The sequence below is a fragment of the Cyanistes caeruleus genome, chromosome 21, assembly GCF_971803275.1.
Source record: "Cyanistes caeruleus chromosome 21, bCyaCae1.hap1.1, whole genome shotgun sequence".
NCBI classification, from domain to species: Eukaryota; Metazoa; Chordata; class Aves; order Passeriformes; family Paridae; genus Cyanistes; species Cyanistes caeruleus.
In genome coordinates, this window is record NC_141721.1 from 2,167,538 (window position 1) to 2,193,771 (window position 26,234).

General features: G+C 50.3%; 3 protein-coding genes across 12 annotated transcripts in view; 2 read left to right on the forward strand and 1 right to left on the reverse strand.

Moving 5' to 3' along the window:
• The window catches only part of GTF2IRD1 (GTF2I repeat domain containing 1), a 72,482-nt gene extending 62,949 nt beyond the window's left edge, over positions 1–9,533 (reverse strand). For 2 of the 7 annotated variants that reach the window (XM_086859159.1, XM_086859155.1), the window contains exons 1-3: positions 9,388–9,508; positions 8,317–8,508; positions 4,943–5,113 (exon numbers count right to left, since the gene is read on the reverse strand). The gene's annotated coding sequence lies outside the window, so the exon portion shown is untranslated. Of the gene's footprint in view, positions 1–4,942; positions 5,114–8,316 lie in introns of all 7 variants that reach the window. The other 5 variants (XM_086859136.1, XM_086859156.1, XM_086859134.1 and 2 more) reach the window with 5 other exon arrangements.
• MKS1 (MKS transition zone complex subunit 1) lies at positions 4,218–21,325 on the forward strand. 3 transcript variants are annotated; one of them, XM_086859167.1, is made up of 18 exons: positions 4,218–8,752; positions 8,863–9,388; positions 9,461–9,680; positions 10,458–10,613; positions 10,994–11,091; positions 11,291–11,419; positions 11,740–11,844; positions 12,556–12,664; positions 13,525–13,581; positions 14,495–14,537; positions 15,031–15,093; positions 16,137–16,207; positions 16,971–17,034; positions 18,516–18,623; positions 19,148–19,281; positions 19,958–20,040; positions 20,131–20,228; positions 20,727–21,325. In XM_086859167.1, the coding sequence occupies exons 1-18, from the start codon at positions 8,539–8,541 to the stop codon at positions 20,831–20,833; spliced, it is 2,385 nt and encodes a 794-aa protein (XP_086715293.1). In that variant the 5' UTR covers positions 4,218–8,538; the 3' UTR covers positions 20,834–21,325. The 3 variants fall into 3 exon arrangements, with proteins under 3 accessions (XP_086715293.1, XP_086715292.1, XP_086715294.1); XM_086859166.1 differs by lacking the exon at positions 4,218–8,752 and having other exon boundaries at positions 8,811–9,388; XM_086859168.1 differs by lacking the exons at positions 4,218–8,752; positions 8,863–9,388 and having other exon boundaries at positions 9,552–9,680; positions 10,994–11,127.
• A 4,292-nt stretch (positions 21,326–25,617) lies between these two features.
• STX1A (syntaxin 1A) overlaps positions 25,618–26,234 on the forward strand; it is a 47,848-nt gene continuing 47,231 nt past the window's right edge. For both annotated transcript variants that reach the window (XR_015278441.1, XM_086859184.1), the window contains exon 1: positions 25,618–25,693. Coding sequence is in view for 1 of the 2 variants with exons in the window: in XM_086859184.1 (XP_086715310.1) it covers positions 25,664–25,693 (30 nt within the window). In the remaining variant the exon portion in view is untranslated. The remainder of the gene's footprint in view (positions 25,694–26,234) is intronic.

The following is a 26,234-nucleotide window of genomic DNA, read 5'->3' on the forward strand; positions in this document are numbered from 1 at the left end:
TTAATTTAACTAGGTCACCAGGAACAGTATGGGGGAGCTGCCTGTGCAGAACAGGCAGATTTCCATGTCCTGCTTTTGCTGGTACCCTCCGTCACTTGCCCCGGTACACTGCCCGCCCATGCCTGTGGCCCCTGAGTGGGGAAATCTGCATGATTAATAAAAAGAAGGTGAAAAAAGGTGTATTTTGATGCCACCTCCCTGTGCTGTGGCTGTGCACATCCCCTGCTCTGTGGCCCCACAGTGCCCATGGCAGCAGACAAAGGTTTGGGTGGCATGGAGCTCCTGTCTGCAGCTGTACTTGAGCAGTTATAGGGAGCATTTCTAGATCAGTCAAAGGAACATGATAGTTTCTGTTTTGGGAGAATTAGTGTCCCACAGCATGTGTTCAATGCAGCCCCACTGCAGATAGGCTGCAAGCATCCTTCAAAAGGATGCTGCCCCTCTCGCCATGGCAGAGAGAGTCCAAGGTTCTTTGGCCAAAGACTAGCAGCTGGCTTGCTCTAACAGCCCAGGGAATTTTTTTTGCCTTTTGCCTTGTTGCAGCAGAGCTGGTCTCAAGTCTGGGTCCCAAATGCTGAACACTGGGGGATGTAACACCTGGCTTTGGAGTCTCATTTTTGTCCTCAACATTGGAGACCATGAACTGAAATGAGGTTGGAGACCCATGGGTGCCACCTTTGGTCAGCAGTGTATGAACAGGGAGCTCAGTCCCAGTAGCTCCCAGCAGAACCTACTCCTACCTGAGTAGGGGTATGAGAGCTAGGGACAGGGCCAAAAAAATGTTGAAATTTAGAGAAGCCTGAGAAGATGGTGGGAAGAAGAGCAGGGCCACTTGAGATCTCCTGGGGGTGTTGCCACTTGAGGCTGTGGACTTCAAGGAGGAGGTGGACCTGGTGGGACTACAGATGTTCCCCAGATGTTCCACAGATGTTCCACTGCAACTGAATCCACGCAGGTTAGCTCAGCTCAGCCCCCCACCATCTGGGGATGCTCATGCTGAGGAAGAGGACACCTGGTGCAGCTGAGGGACAGATGCTATGGCTCAAACGTACCCTTGCAGCTCTTTCCCACCAAGGAGGAAACCTGTCACAACAGGGTAAAATTTGGGACAGGATGTTTTATTTGGGGACCAAAAGAATGAACCACACAAGGCTGTCCACTGTGACAGGGATGGTTTAATCTGCTTTATCTCAGCAATAAAGAACTTCCTTGTCACTGTGCCAACAAAAGAAAAGGCAACATCACCAGGAAACAATCCTATCTGCAGAACTCTTTTTTTATATAATTTGTTAATTAATGACTGCTGGGCATCACAAGGATTGTTGTTTTCTCTGATATGCTGATTTTTTCTGTCTCAGTGGAATTGGAGATCACAAAAATAAAATTAAAAAAAAAGAGAAAAGCTGCTTCTTCAGAAGAGGGAACAGGGGAGAAGTTTTAGTAAAGTCAGGAGAAATTTAATTGAAAGAATGAGTATATTTCTTCTTCCTGAAGGGGTATTGTGTTCTTTTGCTATAGCAAATTGCTGGTGAAAGCGACCAAGACAAAACAAAATGGTTTTTAAATTATAGATCAAAGAGCAGGACATTTCTGGAAGCCTACCCCCAACTCATATTTCCAGGCAGGTCTCTGGTGAGCAGTGTGGCTGCAGGGGCCTGGCATCACCCAGAGCAGGGCTGGGAGACGCAAAAACCACACACAAAAAAAGCCTAGAGGAGAAAATACTGGGATCTGCATAACTGGGTGGGAGGCTTTGAGGTTTGTGGAGGGGGAAAGAGCTTCTCCAGCCATCATTTCCACTTGGAAGAGCAAGATTTTGCTCTGCCTACCTGCACCTCACACACCTCATTGCCCACCAAGTGCCCACAGCCCTGCTGTTTTTTCAAGCTGTACTGCTCAAAGGATTTGCTCCAGTGCAACAGAAAAAAGGCTTTTTTCAATTCAAGCTGTCCATTGAATTATTTCTGTGCTATGGAGAGTGAAGTGCTACTGAGGCAGAGCTTCTGAACAGTGTCCTGGAGAGCAGAGCAGGGAGATTTCCACATTCTGACTTCCCCCATCGTTCTGACCCTCATGTTACCTGGCAGGAGTAAAGAGCCCTTTCCTAAGCTGATGGCCCTGGGGTTGGTTTTGGCTCAGGAGTTCAGGGGATGGAGAATCCTGCACACACCTACCCAAGTATCAGCAAAACCCCAGGGGAACCCAACAACCCAGCCTTTGGCTTTGGGTTCCCCTCTGCACACCTCAGGCATTGTAAAGGTACAAGTGAGGCCCAACCCATGGAAATCCCTCTCTGTGAGGTGGAAATGCAGGCATCAGGGTTATCCACACACCAGGTTTTGGCTGAGAGCATCACCTCCTCCTGACATGGTCTAGGGGATGTGCCTGCCTGAGCCCTGCCCAAGGTCAGGCTGTTATTCATCCATTTTTAATCAAATCCGCAGCTGAGGTTACAGCCTCAGCCTTTGAAATCATTGCAGAATTCCGCAGTGTGGCTCCCGCTTTTCCTCTTGTCACCTTTCCCGTGGGACTGCAGCCCCAGCAAAACTCCTTGCTCTCCCCTTCAAGGCTGCTTTCAGCCCTTGATTGCAACCCCCTGGCAGTCTCCCTGGCTAAGCCATCACCTCTGAAGGCCCCATGCCCCCACCATCCACCTGCTGCCATGCTGGGAATGAGCTAAGGGTGTCAGTTCTCTGCAGACTTGGGGTCTTGGTGCTGGTAGCCCAGGGGTGCTGCCAGCCTGGCACAACCCTCAGTGCCGGCTGGGCACCCACCCGCTCGTGCCCTTGCAGCGCTGATGCCAAGGGCAGGAGGCACCGACATTCCCCCAGGGTCCGCACAGTACAAAAGTAAACGTAACGATGTTATCCACTGATCTGGTAATTAATACCCTGGATTCTTTTTGTTGGAATGAGCAAGGGCCAGAACATGCTGGGGGTTTTAATTAAGAGACGGGCTGGAGAAGCACTTTCTCTCAGTTTTCTCTGGAAGGGACTGTGCTGGGGGGAGGGTTGAGGTCTGGTCTGCATGAGGTGTCCAGTGCCCCACACTGGTGCCTCTGGAGCAGTCCCAGCTCTGCACCCACCATACCAACCCACACATCTGCTCTACCTACCCATGCTCTACATCTAAGAGCCTTGCCAGACACCACTGGGTCTTTTTTAAGTGAAATGCTCTCAAGATCTTTAAATATTAGGCACAAAATATTTTCCCTGTGCTGTGCTCTGCTCTGCAGCACCCATCCAGGCCAGGGAGCAGGCAGGAATGCTCTACCCAGCAGAACCAAGGATGCCAGGGTCGTTTTGCTCCAAAACTGCTGTATCTGTAGTTGATCCCGCTGCTATTTTTAATACAGATGCCTTATTGAGATTCAAATGAATGTTTCAAATCCTTGCTCCTTTGCATAATTCTTTTTAATTAACACTTCAAAGGCTTGAACACAAGATCCATACTATTTCCCTAACGAAGTTGACTGAGCCTCCTTTCCCCCTAAGCTTCCTCGACATATTTCTGAGGGATAAAGTTGGGTTTGGGGCTGTCTCCTGTGTCCCCTCTGCAGGGGCATGATGGCATTTGGGATCAGCCTCTGCAGAAACAGGAGCTAAAGGAGTAGAGGGGGTTGATGGCTGCAGTGGCTACCATCACTCACCCCTGCAACCATCTCAACATACACTGGGCAGCCAACGGCCTGAGCTTGGCACAGAAATCATGGTGTTTGAAGTCAAAATGGTCAAGTTTACTGCTCCACCATCCCCTGCCCCAGCACCAACTGGTGCTTTAACACATTTTCACACCACATCAAATAAAACCTCCCCAAAAGGAGAATCCTATCTCCAGGGTCACCTTTGGATCACATTTTCAACCTTCCTGGCACTCCAAAGACCCAGAGGGCACCTTTCTTCCTTAAGTTGTACTTTGAAAATAAAACCTGGAATTGTCATACAATTGCATTCATTAGGAAGAGTTGTAGCTTTTCATCAGCTATTCCAAGAGCTGGGAATGATAAAAGGTCCCAAGCATGTAACAGAGACACAGGCAAAAAACAGCCCAGGTCCCCTCCCCCATTACCAAAATCACAGGGTCTCCCTTTTTTGAGTGGAAGCATCCTCACTTTGCAGGATCGGGACTCCAAAGAAAAGCATGGTTCAACCCATAGGAAAATAAGCTTCAGCTTTAATTTCTGCAAGTGCAGAAATTATTAGACACAACAAATGGTATAATTAGCAGGATTTAATAAGAGACTGTCCCTGACATGCAAAGGAAGTGGGCCTTTGTTCATCTACAAAAGACATTAATTTGCAAATACTCTCAGTAATATTTTTTTGTTATTTAGACTGATATTTTGAAAGCCTCCAATAAAATGAGAAATCTGGACTAAGCATTCTGGTTGCCTTTCCAAGTGCAGGAATCCAGCTTTGATGTTCTTCTTGATAACATCTTTTTAGAGCCTTGACTGCATCAAATTAAATTCTGATTACACTGATAGTGCAGTACAACTTCCAAATGTATTCAGGTAACTTTGTTCTGGAATGAAATAAGCTATTTTGACAAGGATGCTTGCTAGGCAGCAAAGAGATGGAGAGGAAGGAGCCCTGTCAGGGAAGCAGCACATCCCCAGCCCCAGTTTCAGCCCTGGGGCTGCTAGGCTGTGGTGCCCCAGCAAGCCATGTCATTGGCACTGGGAGCTGTAGCAGGGAGGGGGGACACAGGCAGACTCTGCAAAAGCCAAATTGCACTTTTGGTGGTTCACAAATCTCCCAGCACCAGAGCTCTGGACCATTTGCCCCTTCCAGAGGGGACATCCCAAAGGGACATGCCCTTGGGTGGTGGGTCCTCAGAGCATGGACCATGACTGGCCACATGCTGTTAGTACACAACAGACACATCTGTGCAGAGATATCACCTCTATATGCAGAAAGGCCATTTCATGTCTCTTCCCTACCTCAGTCCTGGTAAACTCAGCCTGAAATCACTGGTCTAGCTGTGGGCACAGGCACAGCATCCCAAGGATGCCCAAGTGATGCCCAAGGCGCAGGCTGGAATCCCTGTGTGATCTTCAGTCCATCAGCAGTAGTGCTGCTCCCTGGCCCAAGCTTCACTCCACGGCTGGATGCTAGGATGAAAACAAAGTGCAAATATTATTGTTGGCAGAGATTATCAACTCCCCCACTGTGATTTAGGCATCTTTAAACTTCATGTTTTATTAATCCTCACTATACAATTAACGGCATCAAAATGTGATGTCTGCAAACAAAGGGATGCAGTGCAGCATTATCTCTGTAAAATACAGGACTTGAGCACTTGATTGTAAATATGCCTGTTAAGGCATTCTATAGTGTGGGGCTACACAGAAGATGGAGCTGGAGTCACCTGCCCTGAGCAGGGATGTGGTTCTCATGGCCTTTGCTTCCTGCCCTGCATATTCCCCCCAGGGGAGGGCTGGCTCCATGGAAAACTCTGTTTCCTTCCAGCTGTACTGGATAATGCCTCCTGTCCCCAAAACCTGTCTTTTCTGATTAAGTGCTGCTGCAGGAGTTTTGGCTGCAAAAGTGGACTTTGTTGTTGACATGGAAGCTGGTGTGGGGACAGCTCAACAGCCTCTGCTGGAGCTATCTTCTCCCTCAGCACCCAAGATGGGACGATGGAGCAGAGGGTCACAAATCTCCTTGAAGCCACTGTTCAGGGATGAGCTTTGTTAAGATCTGATAAGTGCCAGATTCCTCTGCCCAAATTAAGCTGCAAACAAGATCATATGTGAGAGTCATTAATATGGATTTTATCCAACAATAATTGTGAAGTAAAAAAATTGAAAAGAGGGGTGGGAAAGAAAGGGGGGGGAGAAGGAAGAGAGACATCAAGTAGAAGACAGTCACCACACATGGACCTTGCAGCATCTGTTGGTCCTTCTTCACCCTGGGCATCACTGCCCATCTGCATCACCTTAGGACCTCCTGTGACTTGGTAGCAGCCACCTCTGAAAAACAAGGTGATGAATCACCTTCATCAGCTTCCTGCGCCACACCAGCATTGGGATGAGCCCCATGGACTTTCTGCAGCTGGTGAGTTCTTCCAAGCAAACTTCAAATGAGTTATTCTCCTTCCATCTTCTGGAGGACAGTGAAACCCATGGAAGCAGCCAGTGCCTTCAGCACCCACTACAGAAATAAGACACACAGTGCCCCAGGGACCAGCCTTTCTTGCACAGATATTTTAGATGCTGAGACCCTGCACTGCACAGGGCCCAGAAGCTGCTGGAGAAATGGAAAGTCTTGAGATTTTTATTCTTGGCAGAAATTTCTGCCCATCTTAAAAGAAGAAAATAGGTGGATATCATGGATCACTCTGCACAGACTGTTACAGCTTTGGAATAAGTCTGCATGGCAAATTTTTAGGGTGTTATTGTTAGTCACCTGTTATTTTCTTGGGGTCTCACTCTGGAATCAATCCATCACCTGCAAACCTCACCAACTATTTGAAAAGAGTTTAAAACATTCAGGTAATTCTGATAGTGGAGAATTTTATTTGAAGTCCAGAAAAAGGAGGAGCCAGGAAAAAAGGAAGAAAACAAAGTTCAGTGCAGAGTATGTGGGAGATTATGATAGCTGTGCTCTCCTAGGTGAGGAAATAAAGACACAGAATAAAGAGAGAGAGAGGGAGGAAAAAGAATATCACCAGTCTGTAGAACTTGTGATGGTCCTGCCACATGGCATGTCCAGATCTGGGGTTGAGAGACAAAGAAGAGACAGAAAAGGAGAGGAACGAGTGAGACAGGGCAAGGGCAAGGGGTAGGAGATCCACTTTTCTAATTCACCTGGGTGCCGGCCTCTTATGCAAACTAGATTTTTCACATTGTTTTGTTCGTGTATGCACAGCCATTCTCCAGGTAGTGATTTGGGGGTGGGGACTGAGCACGACTCTCAAGGCAGAGCGGGAAGTTGGCTCGGAACAGCGCTGCCGCACCTCTGCAGGATTCTCGCTTTCCATCAGAACTTTCCTGTTTTAACAGTCAGAATATCTGAGATAAAACATGTCCAGGCCTGGTCCTCCACAGTTCTGAAGCACATTGCTTAGGATTGCGTCCAGACAGTTCTGGAATATTTCCAATGAGGGAGACTCCGTCCCCTCTTCTGAGCAAGCTGTTCGGTGCTTGGTCACTCGCAGTAAAGTTCTGCCTCATGTGCAGGTGTAACTTCATGTGCATTGATTTCTGCCCATCGCCTTCTTTTCTTATTGCTCGGCACCACCAAGCAGAGGCAGACTCCATTCATCCTCTTCCCTTAGCAAGAAAAACTTGCTCAAGATTAATTTCCTCTTCACTGCTTTCTTTTTAAGTGGCTGCTTTCCAATGCTGGTTACAGACAGAATTGTGATAAATTCCTGTTGTCAATACACAGATTTCAATGGAAGAGTCTATTTCACAGCAGTAAAATAACTGAATCCAAACAAAAAGGAAGGGAAAAAAAACCTCAAAAAGCTACCAAGACTGCAGCCAAAAGTATAGAGGTGCCCTCATGCATTTTTGTTTCTAATGACAAGTAGCTTTGAAATAAACTAATCACAAAAGCTTTTAAAGTTTTTATAGAGGGGAAAGGGCTTGCTTATGACACCATTTCTTTATGTTTGCAAGTCAGACTAATTAAATCCTACTCACAGAAGGGAGGATTTCTTAAGGGACAAAAGGATGCAAACAGTAAGGAAAACATGTGGGGGGTAGATGTACACAGAATGTACCAAAGCCAAAAGAAGTGGCTGTGACATGCTGTAAAGCCCATCAGTTTGGAAACTCTTCAGTTAATGCAGAGAATCAATTAGCTGACAAAACAGTTAAAGAGGTTGCTGAAAAAGATATCCTTGCATGAAAATCTAGCAAAGTGTTGAATGTCCTGGAATAAAAACCGAATTACAATAATCAGGACAGGCAGCTAGCCCCACCATTGGAAGCTACAGAAAGAAACAGCAGATGATTGGTGACCTCATGTGGGCAGAAAATTGTACCTCCAAACATAATGTTAAAATATGTGGTTTGTTTCTAAAACAATCACAAGAAAGGGAGAAGGACACCTCCAGAGCTCATAAAATGGATTGTTGGCAAATTGATTTTGCAGAACTGCCCAGGCAGATTTGGGACTGGTACATTTTGGTATTGGTAGATACTTTTTCTGGATGGCCAGAAGCTTTCCCATGTTGCATCTACAAGCCAAGGGAAATCTCAAAAGTTTTGCTGAAATTAGTATTTAATAGCACTGGAACTAACTCTTTTAAGTCTTAAAAGGTACATCATTATCAAGACATCATTGAGACTAGACTGACACGTACATTCTTTCCAACCAGGAGATCCAGTGTGCATCAGAGTCTGAATTTTGGACCAGTCCAGGAGAAATGGAAGGGACAAAATCAGTTCTTCTGGTAAACTACACCACACTCAAGGCAGAAGGAATCTGCCTGGGTTCAGCACTGGGTTCATCACACACAGGTAAAACCGGAGATCACGTGGATTGATGGAAAATCCTTTAAGAATGAAAATATGAAAGAAACCCTATGGATGTTGTGTGGACCCTCACACGGAGATTGGGGGGAATCTCCCCAGGGGCTGTGGGGACCCTCACATGGAGTCTGTGGGGACCCTCACACAGAGCGATGTGTGTGGGACCTTCCCTCACACAGAGCGATGTGTGTGGGACCTTCCCTCACATGGAGTCTGCGGGGACCCTCACATGGAGTCTGTGGGGAGCCCCCTCACACAGAGCGATGTGTGTGGGACCTTCCCTCACACAGAGCGATGTGTGTGGGACCTTCCCTCACACAGAGCGATGTGTGTGGGACCTTCCCTCACATGGAGTCTGTGGGGACCCTCACATGGAGTCTGTGGGGCCTTCCCTCACACAGAGCCATGTGTGGGACCTTCCCTCACACAGAATGATGTGTGTGGGACCTTCCCTCACATGGAGTCTGTGGGGAGCCCCCTCACACAGAGCGAAGTGTGGGACCTTCCCTCACACAGAGCGATCTGTGGGGACCTTCCCTCACATGGAGTCTGTAGGGAGCCCCCTCACACGGAGCCTGTGGGGACTCCCCTCACACGGAGCCTGTGGGGACTCCCCTCACACGATGCTCGTGGTGACTCCCCTCACACGGACCCTGTGGGGGCCCCCTCACACGGACTCTGTGGGTACTCGTGTCCCGCGGAGCTTCGCGGGCTCCGTGCGCGGAGCGGGCCCGGCCGTGCGGGAGGCTCCGGTCGCGCGAGGGCGCTGCCCACCCGTGCGCTCCGGTTTCCCCACAGCGCGGCCATGGCGGGCGCGGCGCGGCGCGGGGGTAGCGCCGTGTGCCGCTCCCGGGACCCCGCCGTGTACCGCTCCCGGGACCCCGTCCGCAACTTGCGCCTACGGTGAGCGCCTGCCCGGCCCCGGCCCGGTTCCGCCGGCGCGCACATCCCTGACGCTTCGCTCCTTCCCCGCAGGGTCCGTATCCAGCGGGTCGCGCCGGCCGGGCCTCTCCTGCCGCGGGCGCCGCTGTCGCCGCTCGCCGGCCCCGAGCGCCCAGGCCGGGCCGATCGCACCGCCAGTGCGGGAGCGGTGCCGCTGCGGGTCACCGCGGCCTCTCGCGCCGGCGGCCAGAGACCCCCGGAGGATGAGGAGGAGGTGGCCGAGGTGGGGTGGCAGGAGAAACTCTTCAGCCAGGTGGGTGCACGGTGAGGGGGCGGGAGGGACTTGGCGGAATGGGTCAGATCGGAGGGGATCACTGGGGTCATCCAGTCCGACTCCCCTGCTCCGGCACGGACTCAAGAGCACGCTGCTCAGGTTCATGTCCAGCTGGCTTTGGAATACCTCTGGTGAGGGGGACTCCACGCACTCTCTGGACAGTGCTTGGTCACCGCACAGGGAAGAAGTTCTTCCTCGTTTTCAGGTGGAACTTTCTGGGCATCAGTTCCTGCCCGTTCCACTTGTCCCATCGCTGGTCCTTACGGAGCAGAGCCTGATCCATCCTCTGACCCCTTTGATACTGACAGAAACTGACAGACGGGGATGAGGTACCCTCTCAATGTCTTCTCGAGGCTGAACAGCCCCAGCTCCCTCAGTTTTTCATTGTAAGAAAGGTGCTTCTTGAGGAACTTTGTCACCCTCTGCTGAACCTGCTCCAGGAGCTTCATGTGTCTCCTGTCCTGTCCAGAACTGGCTTGGGGGAGATTCCTGACACCCCCTTTTCTGCACCTCACTGTGGGGTTCCTTGTTTCAGGGCGAGCTACTATGCCCAAGGCTTTCCCGGTGGGCATTGGTGGTGCTGCTGGCTGCCACGTGCCTGAGCAGTGTTGGAGCCCCTCTGGAGCTTGTGTTATTTGCTGGGATTCCCAAAGGGTCTTGTCTCTGGGGTGGCTTTGGTGAAAAGCTGAAAAATGTTTGTGGTTTTGCCAAAGCTGGTGAAAGGCAGCTGTCGTGCTTTACCTGTGGTGCTGTCAGTTTGAGGTGGATCTGTACCGGAGTGAGTCAGCCTGCCAGACTCCCCTGGACTGGCAGTACCATGAGGAGATCCAGAAGCTAGAGAAGGCTGGAGGTCGGAAGAACTGTCGCATCTTCACCTACACTGATCACGACCGATTCACCGACTTAGAGGAGGTACCAGCTCTTGGTTACTCAGTGTCTGTCAAAACTTCCAGTCCTACTGGAGAGGGAACATTTCTTGATTCTCAGTCAGGCAGATATCCTGAGTGCAGGAGAATACACTGCTGGAAAGGAGTTTCCCCTGGTGCCCCAGACCTGGGGTGGGATGTCCCTGGTTCAGAGCAGTGGTTGGGACAGCCAGAGGGACTTGGCTCTGTAGGAAGCTTGCTGAGTGGAGTGAGCTGTATTTTGCCACCAGAATAGTGAAGGAATTCTGCAGTCATTTAGCAGTTTGTCCTTGCATGTGGTTGTGTGCATACCTGTTCTCTCCTCTAAGAGGAGAGCTGTGTTTGGGAAAGATGTCCAGTTAAGCTAGTTCCTGTCTGTTCTTCCAGCTCTGCCAGAAGGTAACTGACTTGGATAATGAAGTGCCATCATATCTGGTTGAGAGGATGGCCAACGTGAGGAGGAGAAGACAGGACCGTAGACCTGTGTGAGTTCCAACTCAACAGGCTTGGAGCTTGTTCATGTGGGTTTTGTGGTTCTGGTGCCCCAGCTGTGGATCAGCCTGGTCCATGGGAGCTGGTGGCTTGTTCTGTGTCACACATGTAATCCAGCACTGTGACTCCTCATCATGGTGGGTTTGGTGCTGCTGAGGTGAGCTGTGACTGGTGCTGTTCTCTTGTTGACAGAGAAGCAAGTTCTCTGAAGTCAAAAATCATCACCTGGGAACCTTCAGAAGAATTTATAAAGAACAATCATGTAATTAACACACCTGTCCAGACCATGTACATCATGGGGGACTTGGGACCTTATGGGAAGTAAGTAAAATCCTGAAGTGATCGTAATTTTCCAAAAGAAAATACATCCTCCCTTCTTACTCAAAACTGCTGTTTCTTTCATTACTTGAGGGGGGAGAATTCCAAGAGCTCAGTAACAGGGGCTGCAATTTCTTTCTGCCTCTTTCTTCTGTTGGGAGGCAGCTGAGTATATACCTCCAAAAGGCTTCTAAACCAGTGTAGGAATGTGTGTATGTGTTCCCTTTTGTAACCCCAAGTTCCTTTACCCGCTCTGCTGTTCCAGAGCAAAAGAGTGTCAGTGTTCTCTGTTTAGACTCTGTTTTCCTGATGTCCTCCTTCAGGCTTGGTCACAAGGAGTATGAAAATGTGCTTTGCACAATCAAGGTGGATGGCAATGGGGTGATCACAGTGAAGCCTGACTTCACTGGCACCAAAGGAGCCTACCGGTGAGTGGGACAGGGCTGGGACATGTCCTGGGGCTGGGGGCTGAAATTGCTGTTTCCTGGTCACCCTTCGGGCAGGGGATCAGCACTTAAACTGAGAAACATTTCACTTATTTTAGAGATTTCTAAGAAAATATTATTGTGTGCTTATGCTCAGTGTCACTGTGTGCGTGCTGTGTGGGGCTTTGGTGCAAGTCTCTAGGGATGCAGGTTATTTATCATGGAATCATGGAACAGTTTGGATTGGAAGAGACCTTAAAGCCCATCTTGTTCCACCCCCACCATGGGCAGGGACAAATTCTACTATCCCAGGTTGCTCCAAGCCCTGTCCAACCTGGCCTTAGGCATTTCCAGGGATGGGGCAGCCATGGCTGCTCTGGGCAACCTTTGCCAGGGGCTCACTACCCTCAGAGGGAAGAATTCCTTCCTAGTACCCATCTAACCCTGCCCTCTGTCAGTTTCAAGCCATTCCCCCTTCTTCTGTCACTACATCCCTTGTAAAATTACATTATGCATATGGTGGATGCAAGTCTTCCATTTTGAGGGAATGATGCTGGCAGGCACTTGGAAGTGAGGAGAGGGCTGTGAGTGCCCTTGTCTCACTGCACAGGCTGGGTAGAGGGGACACTGCTGGGTCAGGAGGGCCCCATTGATACCTGTGCCTATTCTCTGCATAATGGGGGAGTTTTTCCCATGTGTTTTGGGACTCTGTAGGATCGAGCTGGATGGAGAGAAGCGAGAGGTGTGGGAATACACTATTGAGAATGCATCTGCCCAGGTGAAGCCAGAGGAGGAGGAGCGTGAGCAGCGCGTGTTCAGAGAAGTGAGTACTGGCCACGGAGCATATTCACGAGTTCTGAGTAACAGAAGCAGCTAGGAATCATCATGGAGATGTAACTGCTGGTGCTCTGCACATCTGAAGTGACAAAATGCCACTGCCCTAAGCCTCATCATGCTCAGGGATCTGAGAACTACAGCAAATATTCCCTGCTTCATCCCTTGTTCCTCAAAGAGCCCTTGTCTGTAGTTAGCCTGCCCCTGGCTGCAGTACTTTAGGGAGTGAGAACTGATGCAAGAAACCACCCAATTTTGTGCCTTCCTAGTGTCATCTGCCAGTGTTTTTCCTTCCCTTTTGAGCAGTGGGAAAACCCTTTCCTTTATCTTCCTCTTGCTGCCTGTATATTTATTAAATGATGTCTTGTTACCTGTAATGTCCCAGGATATTGGGATCCCATTTCACATCTCGATTTTTCTGAATTGCTTTTTTGTCTCTTGACAGTTTATGAAAGTACTTTTTGGTTTAGATTTTTATTTGTGCATTTCCTTACTGGTTTTGTGGTCGCCACGGGAATAATGATTTCATTACACTGATCTCTGCTTGGCCATTTCTTTGGGATAGTTTGTACCTGTGTTTTTCAGGTATCATTTAAGATCTGACTCTTCAGTTTCTTTTCCCTTAGAGCTGGTCTTGGAGAACCAAAGCTGAAGTTCTGTGCAGTGTTAGCAGTTATGCATCTTTGTTCTGTTATATACTTATATTCCCCATATTTGCTGTAAAAGCCCCACATGTGCTAAGCCTGGTAGTAATTTGAGTTTAAATTACATACAGTTTAAGTTTTGCAGTACATAACAGCAGATATAATCAAAATGCCACTTTTTTGTTGTTGTTGTGTGTGTTCCCAGCTGTACGGACGGCACAGGGATTACCTCAGTGGGCTCGTGGGCTCAGACTTTGAAATGGTGAGTGCAGAGGCACTGGCAGCGACTGGAGCTCTCTTGTCTCTGGGTTGCCTGGCTCAGGGTTGCCACTTGCAGCTCAGTCTCCAAAGACTGCTTTGCTCTGGAGGGGGGTGGGCAGCTTTTACCTCGTGGCTTCAAACAGAAAATTGGGTCAGAGGGGACAAGTGGGAGTGGATTTGGGGTCTGCAGAAATCCATCCTGCCCGTTCAGAGCCTGCTGAACACTACAGCCTCTGTGAGGCTGCATGCTATGCTTCAAAGCCTGTGATTGTAGTACTCTGAGAAGGAAGGAGAGTTCATGTCTTCAGGGACAGTGATTGCTGTTAACTTCTTCAATGTCAAACAGCTCTGTGTGCCACTTTGTGCAAGTAAACAGCCCCTCTCACACTCAGATTCATGAAGTTTCCATTCTCACTTGAATTACCAAACTGCAGTGTTTTTTTGCTCAAATATTGTTTGCCAATACAGTGAATACAAATCAGTGAAATGCAATACAAAGCAGTGAAAGTTGTGTTTTCCAGTACTGATCTTTTCCAGACACTGATAGAGTGTCTCAGTGCTCCCCCCTGCTCCCTCATCTTGGGCAAATGCAGGAAAATGACAGAAGCAGGACTGTAATTTCTGCAAGTGTCTCCTCACTGTGTGTTGTATCGATCTTCACATCTGTAAGAGACCTATTTACAGAACAGTAAATTCCTGCAGGCTGGGATTTGGTCTCTTTAGACCCTCTTTCCAGGGGGACTGTTCACTTCTGGAAGTGATAGGACAAATCATGCCTCCTCCCTGGCCAGAACAGTAAACCATTCATATCTGAAAAATCCATAAAATACATGTGTGATATGCTGTTGGGAAAGAATGGTTGAGGTTTCACAAGTGTTGAGCTCTTTACGTTGTTTATCTGCTAATTTTTCCAGCCTCTTCCTGGTACTCTGAGACTTTTCATGAATGGAGAAATAGGTGAGTCCTTATTCTAAACAGTAATAGGGGCAAACGTGGGCATGCTGGGATGGCTGAGGGTGTGATCCAAGGATTCTTGAATCCCTAGATTCAAGAGGCCCTAGAATCCTTTACTTCCTCCTTCTCCTCCATTTCCTGCAGACTAATCCCTTGAGAGACATTTACAGATTGGAGGTTACAAATGCTGTAGCTGTTCTAAGAAGGTCTAGATCTGAAAAAAGGAGAGCAGATTGCTGTAATCTCTATTAACTTCCCAAAGAAACCAATTAAATGTGTGAATTCCGTCATCTGGTTAGTGATACAGGAACAGGGCTAGTCTGGAGAAGGAATCTTCTCTGCAGGTCATCTCCTGTTACTTTGAAGACTTTTCCCTGCTTCCAGCAATAACTGAATTTCCTTGGGGTTATTGGTGGTGGCTCTCCCAAAAATGTACAGTGAATGCTGGAAGAATTTGTGTGGAATCAAACAGCCGAAGTTCATCCTCTCTTCTCAGTTTCAGCTCAAGGCTATGAGTATGACAACCTTTACGTACATTTCTTCCTGGAGCTGCCTGACCGTGAGTATTCACATTCCCAGCCACATCACAGCAGCTTAAGAGAGGAAACAGGCTTTGGCTGGTCCATCAGACCAGCAAAAATTAATGTTGGGGATGGGATCTAGTTAGAGGCCTCCAGAGCTAAAATGGCAGAGCTCAGGTCAGGCTGGGACATAGAGGTGGTGGTGACCAGTCTGTCCAAACTTCATTCCTTATCTTTCAGACAACAGTCTTCCTGTGCTCCCCACCACAGTGACCTTGTCTGATTTCATCATGTTGCTATCATGTTTTGTGCTGATATTAGCATATTAAATTTTGATGGATGAATAAGTCTCCCAGCACTTACCTGCATATTCTGCTGCATGTTTAGTTCTCCTGAAGCTATGGCTCTGGCTCCCCTATCTGGATATATGTGTCAAGATAACACTTCTGCTACTCAGTACATTTACATAAGGCTCTACTTTTCTCCTGATGTGAGTTGAGCTTTTCATGGACAATTCAGGGTGTTCTAAAGAGCAGTGCCTAGAGCAGGGAAAAGTCATATGAGGAACAGCTGAGAGAGCTGGAGGGGCTCAGTCAGGAGAAGAGGAGCCCCAGGGGGGACCTTCTCACTCTCTACAACTCCCTGACAGGAGGGTGCAGCCAGGTGGGGGTCAGGCACTGCTCTCAGACAAGTAACAGGACAAGAGGAAACAGCCTCAAGTTGTACCAGGGGAGGTTCAGGTTGGACACGAGGAAGAATTTCTCTATGGAAAGGGTGGTCAGGCATTGGAAGGAACTGCTCAGAGCAGTGGTGGAGTTGCCATCCCTGGAGGTGTCCAAGGAATGACTGGATGTGGCACTCAATGCTCTGGCCTGGTTGTCAAGGTGAGGATGGATCACAGGTTGGATTAGATGATATTGGAGGGCTTTTCCAACCTTAATGATTCTGTGATTCTGTGAATGCCAGGGTGGGTGATACTACTTTTTACCCAAGTCATCAGGGACTGACATTCTCCTTTGAGCTGCTCTGGTTTGTGAGTTTGGCCTCACCCCAAGCCTTCATTTTCTCCTGTTTCCCCCAGAGTGGTCAAGCTCCCCGTTCCAGCAGCTCTCAGGAGTGACGCAGACCTGTGCCACCAAAAGAGTGGGGAGGGTAAGGACACTCGCTGACCTGCAGAGCAATTTGAACAGGCAGTCTCTGGAGTGGAACATTTGTAACAAACTACAGATATATTCAGCAAAGGTCCTGAGTTGAGGGCTCCTTTCAAGATCAGAGCATGTTTGGGATTCTCCTTATTCTAATTTTACTTGTCATTTTTTCAAGGGGCCACCATCTCCAAATAAAACTAGACCAAATAAAACTACTTCCAAGCAGTTTCTGGAATCTCACCTTTTTATTAATTCTTGTTGACTGATTGCCTTTGCAGCTCTGATTTTTGTGTTCTCCAATGCTCTGAGCTAACCAAGCATTGTTCCAGCTTGCTTGGGGTAGGAATGTGCAGAGACTCTGCAGTGACTTTGAACTTTTTCAGCATTTTAATGTATTTTATATGTTTTCATGTTACAAAAATAATTATCATACAACATTTCAGTAATACCATTGTTTAAGGTACTGTGCTTGGCTTGGCTCCTATAAAATTTGAGGCTGCCCTGTAGTTATGACTGAGTTTTCACTTGAGGTGTGTCACTCCCCTTTTATTATTTTCAATATCCTGTTCCATTGACACGGCTCTAGGGAGTGTATGCATGTCCATGCTGCACTCACATGTTTGTTAGTGGGATGTAATTGATCTTTTTGGGCAGCATCACCTGCTTTCTACCATTAATTCCTTTCTCCCAGCTTTCTATGCTCTCTGCAATGCTGGTGATGAAGTCTTTAGTCCAGGAGTCTGATCTCTGCTCTGTTCATTTTCTAGGAGAATGTGGCATATTTCTGCTACCCCTTCACTGTGGAGATGTTTTACACCCAAGAAGATGAAGGTGTGTTTCTTTGTTACTCTGAAATCCTTTGGTCCCACTGTAGCCATCGTGCTGTCTGTCCTGTTGGAGGTGAAAGGACAGAGGGAAATGTTTCTGGTTCAACAAAAGTTTACCCTGTCACCATGCAGCCCTTGGACACATCCTGTGTTTGCCCTGCCCAGGAATCCATTAGCATTTTTATGGATTCATTGATGTTGCCCTGTTTCCAGGCTGTAGACAGCTTTATCTGGTTGGAAAACTACTTGGATCTTGGCTTGTCTCTTTAAACCTGGCATGCAGGGCTGTGTTGCTGTGCCTGGTGTGCTGCACAGAGCCCTGGGATGCTGCAGCTGGAGAACCAGGCAGCTTTTTTTATACACAACTAAAACTCTGTGCTGAGTCTTACATTTGTAGACACGCTCAGTGACCTGTATAATCCCTAGATAGTTCATGTCACTTTGAAACTTCAGCTCTATTTTAAGCTGGGCTTCTCTGCTGCCTGTTCCTGCTGCTTCCTCACCAATCCTATTGCTCTGTGGATACAATTGCTAGGGACAGCACTGTGGCATGCCTTGGCACTTGAATCCAAAGTACACTTTGGATCTGGGTATTCAACCAACACTAATGAATTTTCAGACTAGAAGAAGCACAATGAGTTTGTTTCACTGTGAAAAAAATAAATGCTTGGAGAGATATATTCAAGTTAATATTCCCCCAATAGCAGTGGGAAAGATCAGAGATGAGCAGGTTCTGCTGTTTGGCTTCAGATCATTCACAAAATATTGTCTTTTCTTCTCAAAGATAATTGACAGCCCAGTCTGGACTTGCCCTTAAAGAATTTTCCGCAATTTTTATCATCAATAATTCTGTTTTCAGCTTCAAATCTGAGGGTTCAACTTTTACAGGGGAAACTAATCAACCATAAATCTTTGTTAGTCATTGTAGAAGAAATACAGAAAGGACTGTGGTGGAAGGATGCTGGAGTGTGTCCAGAGAGGGAGCAGAACTGGGGAAGGATCTGGAGCACAAGGAATACCTGAGGAAGCTGGGTGGACTCAGCGTGGAGAAAAGGAGGTTCAGGGAGGGCCTTTTCACTCTCTACAGTTGCCTGACAGGAGGGTAGAGCCAGCTGGAGGTTGGGCTCTACTCCTAGAGAATGAAGGGCAGGACAAGAAGAAACCTCAAGCTGCTCCAGGGGAGGTTCAGGCTGGACACTAGGAGGGGTTTCCTCACAGAATGGGTGTCAGACACTAAAAGGGGCTGCCCAGGGAGGTGATGGATTCCTCACCTCTGGAGGTGTCCAAGGTATGACTGGAGGTGGCACTCAATGCTCTGGGCTGGGTGACAAGGTCACAGGTTGGACTCGATGATCTTGGAGGTCTTTTCCAAGCTAAATGATTCTCTGATTCTTTGGTTTCCTACTAGTGGTATTGGACATTTAGCATTCTTTTTCTCAATGATAATCTCCTTCCCAAAGCTGTGACCTGCTTCCCATCTTGCAGAGAGTCTCCCTCAGTGGCCTGTTCTCTACTTTGAGGTCCTATCCCTGGATTTCTGGCAGAGGTATCGTGTGGAAGGATATGGGTCCTTGGTGCTGCCAGCATCTCCAGGTAAAGCATCCTTGGGACACTGTTCTAATTGTCTGGGAGAACGAGTTGAGTGGTTCTCTTGGGAAGTGATTCAGCCAGTCCCAGGGATTTGGTGTACTGAAGGGAGCAGTCAGCTGTCTGGGGTGCAGCAAAGAAGGATGTGAGGCGCATCTTGAGCTGCTGTCCTTGATATCCTTTGATACTGCCATCACAGCATCTGGTGTGATAAAGCTCTGGGGTGATGCTGTGCATCCATCTTTACAATGGCATTAACCCTCTGTGTCCCACGTGGAATCTGGGAGTGACCCCTGTGTGTTATGAGGAGTTACCACTATTGGGCAGAGGTTACTTTCAGCATTGGCTGTGTGACTAGAATGGGCTGACTCAAGGGAACATGCTTTTAGAACATTTCTGATACTGTGCAGTGTTTCCATTTCTTGACAGCTCTGGATTGGGTCAGCACGTATCCACCTGCCTTTGCTATCCTCTGTGACTGAATAAATCACAGGTCACAGTAGCTAAGCTGTCCTCTTGTCCTGGGCCAGGTGTCCACATGCTCACCATCTCCACCTGGCGTCCTGTGGATCTGGGAACTGTTGCTGAAATGAGGAGGTTTTTCATTGGGGGATCTCCTGAGCTGGAGGACTTAACCTACATCCGGATACCATCGACCTTCAAGGTGGGCTCAGCTGCAGAGTAGCCTCTTGCCAGGACATGGTGCGTTTTGCTCTTGTCCATGGTCAGCCTGGACCAGATTTGAACAAGGATGAGCTGCTGGTCCTGCCACTCTCACTGAAGAAATGTCTCCTCTGTGAGTCTTGTGATCCTCAACAGAGGAATGAGCAAACACTGAGGCAGAGCTGTGTCTTCTGAGGGGTGAGCAGCTTAGAGAAGTAGGGGAGCATGGACCGAAGCCTTGGCTTACTCCTGCCTATAAAGTGCTTGTCAGGTCAGCATTTGGTACCAGCTGTAGACTTCTCCTGGATTTCTCTGAGGAATTTGGGCTGTATTGTACCTGGAACAGTTTCCTGAAGCAAGAAGCTGATGGGTGTGAGGCAGGTAGAAACTTCTTGTTCTTCAGAAAGTTGCAGAGGTGGCTGCTGGTGTAATGAGCAGGGTGATGTTAGTGGCAGCTTTGTGTGGCAACAAGCCCTGATGCAGTTGCTGAAACCCTGCCCCAGCACTGCACTGTCAGCTTGCAAGTGTTTAGGTCCTGCCCTCAACACAGCCTGGAACTGTGTGCCCTTCTTTCCAGCCTTGCAGGGAAGGGAGGACTGTACCCACAGGAGTTTGTGCTCTGGTGGAACACACTTGTTTTCACTGTGGGGTTACTCTAACCTGTGCCATCCCTGCAGGGAAAGCGCTTGAGCCGCTTTGGTTTCCGGACAAAGACCACAGGGAGTGTCACGTTCCGGCTCTATTGCCTGCAGCAGTCCAAGTGAGTGTAGCAAAGGGAGTATCAGCTCCATAAACTCCATCTCCTGTGCTGGTTTTGGCAGCCCTGACCTGCTGGTGTGCTTCTGTGCAGAGCCTTTCTGGAGAACAGTGCCCTGAGACAGCGCATGCAGAGTGTACTGGACCGACTGGGAGGCTTCAGCCAGCAGAGCTCTGTCTACAATGTTTTGGGTAGGCCCTTCAGTGTCATTCTCTCTTGGTGAGCTTTGGCTCCCTTTTTACAGAGTGGGGTGGATATTTCAGGATAATCCTTTACTGTGGGAGTAATTCCCCTCCCTGTGAGCTCTGACTCTATGGCAGAGGTTAAATGTTCTGCTCTGGGCTGGAAACTTCAGGAGGCATCAGCTCTGAGCAGGCAGGAGGGGTAACCACTGTGTGAGGGCACAGCCTGGACTGGGCTGCCCAGTCTTGCCTGGCACTGGGCAGAGCTGGTGGCACTAAGGCACAGACTCTGTGTCTGATTCCATTGTGTTCAGAAATCAGAGAGCAGCAGGTAGAGCAGCACCAGGTGTTTTGGTGGTGTAACCTATTCATAGGAGGTGGGATCCTGCACCAGGAGAGATGATGTTCACTGAAAAGGCACATCCCTCCCCTTCCCTGAGGCTGTCTTACGCATTCTTTTCCCCTGTTTTTATTTCTGTCTGGCCTGCTGTCACCTCTGTGTTGTAGAGGCTTTCCAGCGGGCACGGCGCCGGATGCAGGAAGCGCGGGAGAGCCTTCCCCAGGACCTCATCAACACTTCTGCCTCTGCTGTGCCCCAGCCCCTGGAGCCATGAGTGTCACCTCTGCTGCTTGGAGCACTTGGCATCCTCCCTCCAACACAAGCTCCCACCCCTCAGCAGGAGTCCCAGTGCTGGTGCCTGGAAGCTTCAGAAGCCCTTCCTTTGTTGCTTTCCTTGGGTGGGAGAGGGAGCTTGTAACACCTCCAGGCCCAGAATTTGCATTTCCACAAGAATCTGTGGAAGGAGCCCTGTTTTTCAAGGCCCTTTGTTACCAAGCTCTAACAATACAACCAATTTTTTGCATTTCTTCTGAAATACTGATATGGAACCCGTGAACCCTGTAACACCTTTTCAGGGATTGAAAATGAAGTAATGAGAAAAATTGAAATGACTTGGTAAATTTAGTTTTCTTCTTAGAGAAGAAAAGGTCAAGGCATGGATGCTGTTTGAGATGAATGAGTAGATAACCTCTTGAGAAATGCTAATAATTGTTGTTAGCTGTTGTGTGCAGGGCAATCAATAGTAAAATTAATCCATCCACCTCTACCTTAAGACTGATTCATTCGTAGAGAAAGAGAGCTCTCTGCCACATGTAATATATGAAATTAAAGCAAAGAAAGACAGATGGAGAACTGCACAAAAGGGTTACATTCTGCATTTCCTTCTGTGTGCCCATAAGGTCTGTCTCTGCAATGGTGAGCAGGAGGTTTCTTTGTTCAGGAATACAATTGAAAACACACCTCACCTCAGAGCTTTGGCTTAGGCTGGAAGGTTTGCAGACAGTGAGAACAGTTTATAACATTTGCACAGCAGCTGAACTTTGAACTCTTCAAGCTGTTCATTTGAGGTTGATGTTTGTTGGTGGTTTGTTGTTGCATCTCTGATTGCAGAACGCTGTGGTGCTTCCTGGGAAAGCTTGTGTTTACCCACTCTTTACCCAGTTTCTTCTGTTCTTTTCTCAGTTTTTCCCCCTATTTTTATTTCTGCCTCAAGTTCAGGGGAACATAGCTCCCTGCAGACTGACAGTGGCCAGGCATTCCTGGCCAGGCACAGGCCAGGAATTGCTGCAGATTCTTGGGGGTCCCAGAGTGAGTCTAGCAGTGAGACTCTGGGGTCTGTACATGGCTGGCAGCCCCCCAGCTCTGACTACACCAGCTGCAGCAGTGTAGCTGGTTTCTCTGGGGCTTTATCTGCTTATTCTTTTCAGCAAATTGGAGCTGTGATGGTTTTTGAGAGCCAGCTGAACTTCCAGCTGAATGGGCATCTGTCCGAGACTGGATCAAGCAGCCTCACTGGTGCTTTGGGCTTCGTGGGGGCAGGACTCAGCCCAAAGGCCCTCAGGGCCTTCCAGGGTCGAATTAAATGAGCTGTGCAAACAAAAGGGAATGGCAGGAATGATAGCTTGGTGGAGGAAAAGGCTGTGGGCAGTTGACAGAGCCTGCATGATGCAAATCAACACCCATTAGAAATTCCAGTGTAACAGAAAAAAACCTCCTAGAGATGAATCACTCACATGATTGGAGCAGCTTCCCACCAAAGTCAGACTGCAGGAATGGGTTTTGGTCTCAATGGAGGAAGATTTGGGCTGTGATAACTCTAAACTGGAGACTTGTCAGGAAATCTCAAATGGCACTTCAGCTTGGCCCCATCCCAGGACTGGGGATGTGCACCAGGAGTTGCATCCTTCCTTTGTGAAGGATGCTGGGATGCTGGGATGTGTACCAGGAGGGTGTTTGAGAAGGACACTGCGATGTGCACAGGGAAGAATGCTGGGGAAGGCTGTTGGGATGTGCACCAGGAGGGGATTTTGGGGAGGACACTGGAATGTATACCAGGAGAGGTGCTAGGGATGGGAAGGACTCTGGGGTGTGAATCAAGAGGGATGTTTGGGAAGGATGGTGGGAATGTGCACCAGAACAGGTATTTGGGATGTGCACCAAGACAGGGGGTTTGGGAGCTGCCATCTCTGGGCAGGAGGAGCTGCAGCAGGACCGTGTCCTACAGAGATTCGTCGCGCCCCTGGCTGGTGTGTGGGGAGGGGAGGAGTATTTTATTTGCACCACAGGGTTTAAGTGGTCGTTACTAAATCACTACTGGAGGTTGATTGTTGGATCAGTGTGTTTAAATTTTAGCCACGGGATTGGAGTAGCAGAGGAAGGCTCCCGGCAGCAAAGGGAAGTTCTGGGCTGCTTTGCCTCTCGCCCCCTGCTGCTGTTTTATTAATGCTCATTGTTCTCCCAAGGTGCAGCCCACGTTCTCTGCAGTTAATGCCAATATTTTAATGCATGGCAGAGTAAAGCTGACCTGAGCAAAATCCCACTTCATTGGATCAGTCAAGAAATAAGTGTCCGTGTGCCCTGTTCCTGCACTGAAATGATTGCTTTGGTTTGATTTAATATCCCTCACTGCTTTGGGTCAAGGAAGTTTTTAAGTGAACCCTAGTGCCGTGTAGGCTGGAGATGCTTCCCTTTCTCTCTCATCTGTCAAAATAATTTTCTAGGGTAACACAGAGTATCAGAGAGGACTGACGGAATCAGACTTCTCTATAATTTATTCACAAGTTCTTGTACTTAAAATCATCTGACTTTCACAACAGTTGGCAGGATTTCTACAATGCGTGAAAGCGAAACTTGTCTTGGAGGTGTGTGATTCCAGGTTGTTTCAAGCTTTCCAGATCTGAGAATGAGAGGATCAGCTTTTGGGAAGGTGGGTTTCCCATGACTTAATATGACCTCAGAAAGCCAGAAAGGTCAGGCTGAATATCAAGGTCTAATGCACAAATTTCTTCAGGCAGCATAACAGATGTTCATCTGTGAAAAATCTGAGAAATATTTTTCAACTTGTTCCTTACATAAAGACAGAGAATACAGATCATCCCTATCATATGTTTTCTTTTTTCTGTAGGAAATTTTCCTGTGCAGGGCATTGGCAGTGGCAGCTTGCGCCTGAGCGTGTTGTCAGGCTGCTGCTGGAGGCATGAGGAGGTGGAGAGAGCCCGTGATTCCTTTTAGGTGGTTGTTGTTTCTCTGGGGTGGTTTCTGTCCCACTCTGCCAGTCCCTGGGTGATCTTGTTCCCTCTGCTGATGTTCCGGTACCGGTGATACCCGGGGTACCGGTGATACCCGGGGTACCGGTGGTACCGGGGGTACCGGAGACCGATTCCGCAGGTTCTGCTGGAGCCGCCAGAGGGAGCCGCGCCCCAGAGCCGCGCTCGGAGCCCCGGCCGGGCTCACCTCTGGGGGAAACCGGGCAGTGCGGGGGAACCGGGGGGAAACCGGGGGGAAACCGGGCAGTGCGGCGTTAGCAGGGTTGTGTGGGGCAAGCACGGGACAGTGCGGGGCGAGGGGGGCCGTGCTTGGTATATGGGACAGTGCGTAGTGAGCGGGGTGATGTGCGGGGTGAGCGGGGTGATGTGCAGGGTGATGTGCAGGGTGATGTGCAGGGTGGTGTGCGGGGTGATGTGCGGGATGATGTGCGGGGTGAGCGGGGTGATGTGCGGGGTGATGTGCGGGGTGATGTGCGGGGTGATGTTCGGGGTGATGTTCGGGGTGATGTTCAGGGTGATGTGCGGGGTGATGTGCGGGATGATGTGCGGGGTGAGCGGGGTGATGTGCGGGGTGATGTGCGGGGTGATGTGCAGGGTGAGCGGGGTGATGTTCAGGGTGATGTGCGGGGTGATGTGCGGGGTGATGTTCGGGGTGATGTGCGGGGTGATGTGCGGGGTGATGTGCGGGGTGATGTTCGGGGTGAGCGGGGTTATGTGCAGGGTGATGTGTGGGGTGATGTGCAGGGTGAGCGGGGTGATGTGCGGGGTGATGTGCAGGGTGATGTGCAGGGTGATGTGCAGGGTGATGTGCGGGGTGATGTGCAGGGTGATGTGCAGGGTGGTGTGCGGGGTGATGTGCGGGGTGTGCCAGCCAGTGAGGCGTGAGTGAGGCTGTACACAAAGTGAGCTGTGTTGGCCGGAACACCCGCGGGGGAGACCCCCGGCATTTGCACCAGGTGTACCCCAGCACTGGGCACCCCAGGGATGACACGTGTCGGACTGTGGGAACTGCGAGCCGTGGCCCTGCGGCTGGATCCACTGGCCCCAGGAGAACCCGCAGGCCCCGGCTATGGGAGATCCCGCTCCTTTTTATCCCTGGCAACGGGAGGGAGATGGGTGTCTCCCCGACACTGCCAGTTTCCCCAAAAGTAGCAAACTGGCAGCATCTGTCTGAGCCCTGCTGGCACTTCTCTGCTCCCTTCGAGCCTGGTTTTGGGGTCCTCAGGGTAGGTAGATCCCCCAACATGCCCTGCTTGTCTCCAGGCTGGGGTCAGAGCCAGGCCGTCTTGTTGGTGCCCCCAAACCCCGCTGTCTGCTGGACCCCCAGCACCACTGCCATGGCCCCAGGGACACCCAGGGACACCTGCTCTTGGGGATGCCCTGCTGTGCATCTCTCCACACCCTTAAGAGCACCGTGATGTGATGTCCCACAGGTATGACCTCCCCAGGTATGATCCCTCCCGATGTTATTTCCCAGGTATGACTTCCTCTTGTGGCTTAAGTGTAACCCCCCCTCCAACGTGATGCCCCCAAAGGTGAGGTCCCCTGAGTGTGACCCTCCCTGTGACACTTCATTTGCCCCCCGGCGCGACCCCCCCGCCACCTCCGGCGACATCCCCTTGTAGCGGTGACCTTCCTAGCTGTGCGCCCCCCTCCCCCGGTCGGCTCCCCGCAGTTTGACCGGAGGTGCGAGTGTCCCCCTGCCAGCTCCCCCAGCCGCATCATGGCAGGGTCCCCCCGGTGTCCCCCCGCCCCTCTCGGCCCCGCTGCACGCATGCTCCGCGCCCGCCCCTCCCCGCGCTCTGCCCGTTCCCAGCGGCGGCGGCAGCGGGGCGAGGATGAAGGACCGGACCGGGGAGCTGCGCGCTGTGAGTGCGGGGCGCAGCCGGGGATGCGGGGGATACGGGGAGATGCGGGCAACCCTCTGCCCCCATCGGGGACCGCCCGAAGCCGTCTCGACCCCCCCCTCACTGCGCGGGGGCCGCCCTGCCCTGAGCGGCGGCGGCGAGGGGGTTGGGCGGGGGCTGGGAGCGGAGGATGATCCCCCTGGATGTCGCCGGGATGTCGGGGTGGGAGGGGAGGGGTCCCCCGGGCTGCGCCCCCCGCACCGCCGCGGGCCGCTCGGGTTCTCCCCGGCAGCGGGCGGTGCGAGCGGCGATCTGCGCGGTCCCGGGGGCCGCGGCGGCTGAGCGGCATCGCCGCCGGCAGGAGCGGATGCAGACGTGTATTTGTACCGCTGCGGGCGGCGGGGTCGTGCCGTGCTCACCCGGGACCGTGCCGCGCCCGCCCCGCTCCCGTTTTGCGTGTTCATCCTCCGGCGCAGCCGCTGCGGCGGGGCCGAGGAGCGCCTGCGGCCGCTGCACCGCGGTGACCCCAGCGCCGTGCCCCGGCTTGTCCGGGAGGCCTCGG

Coding starts and splice junctions, on each gene's coding strand:
- MKS1 (XM_086859167.1), top strand. CDS start 8,539: ATGGATGTTGTGTGGACCCTCACACGGAGATTGGGGGGAATCTCCCCA. Junction 16,208..16,970: donor CCACCAAAAGAGTGGGGAGG/GTAAGGACACTC, acceptor TTCATTTTCTAG/GAGAATGTGGCATATTTCTG. Junction 19,282..19,957: donor GGATACCATCGACCTTCAAG/GTGGGCTCAGCT, acceptor CCATCCCTGCAG/GGAAAGCGCTTGAGCCGCTT.